This window comes from Hordeum vulgare, chromosome 2H, assembly GCF_904849725.1.
Source record: "Hordeum vulgare subsp. vulgare chromosome 2H, MorexV3_pseudomolecules_assembly, whole genome shotgun sequence".
NCBI classification, from domain to species: domain Eukaryota; kingdom Viridiplantae; phylum Streptophyta; class Magnoliopsida; order Poales; family Poaceae; genus Hordeum; species Hordeum vulgare.
Window position 1 is genome coordinate 484,523,744 of NC_058519.1, and position 4,328 is coordinate 484,528,071.

At 52.4% G+C, this 4,328-nt stretch overlaps 1 protein-coding gene across 1 annotated transcript; it reads right to left on the minus strand.

The window, feature by feature from the left end:
- Nucleotides 1-238: 238 nt before the first annotated feature.
- Nucleotides 239-2,525, minus strand: LOC123428420. Its single transcript, XM_045112619.1, has 2 exons — nucleotides 2,308-2,525; nucleotides 239-1,413 (listed from the first exon to the last, which is right to left on the minus strand). Exons 1-2 carry the CDS (start codon nucleotides 2,523-2,525, stop codon nucleotides 240-242), a joined length of 1,392 nt encoding a protein of 463 aa, XP_044968554.1. The 3' UTR covers nucleotide 239.
- Nucleotides 2,526-4,328: the final 1,803 nt, after the last annotated feature.

Here is a 4,328-nt window from a genome sequence, read left to right on the forward strand (position 1 = left end):
CAATACACCACGATATACATCTGTTTGCAATTATATCTCTTGTAAGTTAAACAAACAAGTTATTCCAATTAATTCCCTGGGACTCGAGTAAAAATGTGCATTCCTTGCGGCTTCAAGAAAGGAACATTTCTTAATCCCTACTGTCTCTGATGTTCCATGATATTATTTTTAGAAGATAACGAGTAACTACATCTCTACAATACAAATTGCCATACAAGACAAATCGCAGTAGATGCAGACTACAACTTGCTAAAAAGACTGTCGAGGTCTTGCATTACAGGATCGACCATATCAAGGCCAGCATCAAGATGCGCGAGCACACTTTCGTCGGTGAGCAGCTCCGGTGTGAAGAGCTTCTTCCATCCAGTGCACCATGCGGTGGCCTCCCCCAACGAGGGCTTGGCGGCTTGCAGCCAGCGTCGCAGCGCGCCTTCCCACTTGTCGAAGAACCGTTCGGCCTCAAGGATGGACATCACGTCTTGAGCGCGCACGAGAGGTGCCCATAACATGACGGTTCGGAACGAAGGGTCGGTCTGCTTGGGCGGCGTGATCCTCATCTCCCGTACTAACCGTGTTAGATATGGCAAGATGTCACGTTTGCTGAAGGTGTCCCATTGCACCGGGTTAAGGTATTCCTTCCATGGCGATACGACTTCGTAACCACAGTTGCTGATCTTGCTCTCCACGATGTCGTAGAGGCTCTCTGGCAAGTGTCCGATGAGGGGAATCCACGGGCGTAGCCAGTCGCCACAGTCCGGATCCCATGACGACGGCTTCCACTCTCGCACGCCGGCGACCATCCTCGGCATGATCACCTGCTCGATTATGTAGCGCGCGGCGGAAGGAGGCAGCCTGGCTTTGAACGTCCCTGGCACGCGCTTCCCACGGAGCGCCTTCTTGGACTTAGCCACGGCCTTGAGCGCATCCGCCGTCTCCACGCTGTCGTCCCGTTGGAGCCTCATGTCATGCAGGAGCGCGAGGATCGTCTCGCAGCACTCGGTTTCGAGCCGCATGGCCCGCGCAATATCCTCCCACTCGCGGCACTCCTCATCCACGGGAGGCTCCGGCGGCACGTGGAGACCATTGTCGTATGGTTTCTCACGGTAGCCGAGGCCGGCCTTTGGACGTCGCCGCACCCGCACGACGGCCCGTATAGGCAGGACGATCCCTTGCCCCTGCGCGCCGAGGCCCGAGCCTTCCCGGTAATTCCATCGCCGCATCATGTTGGCCACCGCCCGGCTGGGGAACGCCAAGCTGCCGGACATGTCGGATGGCTTGTTTTCGCCGGGGTCGCTCGTGCCGAGCAGGGCAAGGGAATGGGTTGGGCGGGGTCGCTCTTGCCGAGCAGGGTAGAAAACAAGAGTAGTACGCAGCAAAAGCGGAAAGAAACGTTTGGTGCGGCCGCCGGAAAACCTGGTGCGAGATATGGTGTTTGGCCATATGTCCCGATACGCGTCAATATATAGTAGACCTTGATGGTGCAGCTGTAAATCCGAATAGGGTTGTTTTTGAAAGTTAATCCGAATAGGGTTGTGAACAGCATAGTTCTAGACTCCTGGTTTGAGCTGGTTTGTTTTGCTTTTTTTTTTACTATTTCTATTTGAAACGTTTTTTTCTTTTGGTTTCTTGAAAGCGATGTGAGAATTCTGACTAGTGAAACCGATTCTCTATTCGAGTAAGCCTGCCGTCGTGGAGAAAGTAGTTCTTTCTGGTACATGCTACGTCCGCCGGCCCATTGCTAGCCGACAGCTCTCGCAGATCCTGCCACGTCTTCATTATTGTAACAAAGTGTAGGTTATCAATATTTATATTGATAGTATGTCTTAGCATATACTTCCTCCGTCCCAAAATAAATGTTTCAAGCTTAGTATAATTTTGTACTAGAGCTAGTGCAAAGTTGAGATTGTTATTTTGGGACAAGGGAAGTATAAAGTACATGGACAAGAATATCTCAACTGTATCGGATATACAAGAAAATGATCGGGAGATATCTATAAAATTAGGAAATAGCAAACACAATCCTAGCTGCCTGATGTATACGTGATGATCATGCTCAACACCTCCTACGGTCACGCATAGAGTGGACCGGAACTCCTTGAAAGAAGACGCCGGTAACCCCTTGGTCATAACATCGGCAAATTGTTGTGAAGTGGGCACATGTAAGACACAGATGCGTCTGAGAGCCAGCTGCTGACGTACAAAGTGGATGTTCAGTTTGATGTGCTTCATGCGGCGATGATGAACGGGGTTGGCGGAGAGGTAGACGGCGAAGACGTTGTCACAGTACACAAGTGTAGCCCGTTATACATCGTGATGAAGCTCCTCAAGAAGCTGCCGCAACCAGGAGCATTCGGCAACGCCGTTAGCCACCGCCCTATACTCTGCCTCAGCACTAGAGCGAGACACCGTCGGTTGTCATTTGGACGACCAAGAGATGAGGGAAGGCCCAGGTAGACGCAGTAGTCGGATGTAGAACCACGGGTGTCAGGGCAGCCTGCCCAGTCAGCGTCGGAATATGCAACCATGTCGGCGGATGATGATGCCATCAAGGTGAGCCCTAGGGCCAAGGTGCCGCGAATGTAACGAAGGATCCGCTTTACCAAGTTCCAGTGGCTGTCGGGAGGAGCATGCATGTGAAGGCACACCTGTTGTACTGCATACTGTAAATCCGGTCTAGTGGAGTCAAGTACGGAAGAGCGCCTACGATAGAGTGATAAAGGGAACCATCCGGTGCGGGTGAGTCATCAAGGGCGGAGAGCTTTGCCTTCGTATCAATAGGAGTGGCGACACGCTTGCAGTTAAGCATGCTAGCGCGCTCGAGAAGCACATGGGCATACTTCTGTCAATGAAGGAAAAAGCCTTCAGAATGCCGAATGACTTCAATGCCGAGGAAGTAGTGGAGAGGACCCAAATCCTTCAAGGCAAACTCGGTGCTTAGGCGAGCGGTGATGACCATCTATGAGAGGAGAGATTGAATCCACATACCCTTGTAGATCGCTAAGCGGAAGCGTTCAAGAATGCGGTTGATGTAGTGGTACGTCTTTGCGATCAAATCACAAACCGTCCCGCGAACTCCCGATCAAGTGCCGAACGAACGACACCTCTGCGTTCAACACACGTACAACTTGGTGACGCCTTCATCTCCTCGATCCAACGAGCGATGCTAAAGTAGCAGCCTGAGTTCTCCGGCAGCACGACGACATAGTGATGTGTTGGTGGTGACAGCTTAGCAGGGCTTCGCCGTGCGATATATGGAGGAGAGAAACTACGAGGGAGAGGAGGAGGAGCGCCGCGACAAGTTGTCTTGTGGCTGCCCTCTCTCTACCTCTCTCTATATAGGGGGACGGGAGAGGGGAGGGTGCCCTAGGGTTTCCCCTAGGGGCCGACGGCTAAGGGGGGCGACGACTGTTGGGGAATGCAACATGGGAAACAAAAAATTTCCTACGCACACGCAATACCTATCATGGTGATGATCATCTACGAGAGGGGAGATCGGATCCACATACCCTTGTAGATCGCTAAGCAGGAAGCGTTAAGAAACGCGGTTGATGTAGTTGAACGTCTTCACGATCCAAATCGCAGCCGTCCCATGACCCGTCCCGATCTAGTGCCGAACGGACGACACCTCCGCGTTAAGCACACGTACAACTCGATGACGATCTCCGCCTTCTTGATACAACAAGAGGGGGCGGAGAGGTAGATGAGTTCCCCGGCAGTGCGACGGCGTGAAGGCGATGGCGGTGGAGCTATTCCAACAGGGCTTCGCCTAAGCACCGTTGAACTAGTAGAGAGGAGGAACTACGATCTAGAGAGAGGGCACCACGTGGCTGATTTGTTGTATTTCAAAACCCTCCAAACCTCTAGTATATATAGGAGGAGGGAGAGGAGGCAGCCTTGGGCCCTACTCCAAAGAGAAGGGGTCGCCCAAACCCTAAGGAAGAGTCCTCCTCCACAAGGGAGGTGGACTACTTTGGGAGGACTCCTCCTTCCCTTCCTTTTAAAGGTCTTTTGCCTTTTATCTCCACTCCCAGCCGCATGGGCCTTTGAGAGAGGCTTCGGACAGCCCACCAGGGGTTGGTATACCTCCTCTCACAGCCCATAAGGCTCTTGGGTCGTCACACCCCTTCCGGTGCTCCCCCGGCACTCTCCCGGCACTCCTGATACACTATCGATGAGCCCGAAACTTTTCCGGTGACCAAAACAGGACTTCCTATATATCAATCTTTACCTCTGGGCCATTCCGGAGCTCCTCATGATGTCCTGGATCACATATGGAACTCCCGAACAACCTTCGGTCATCAGCACCTATAACTCAACTATACTGAAAA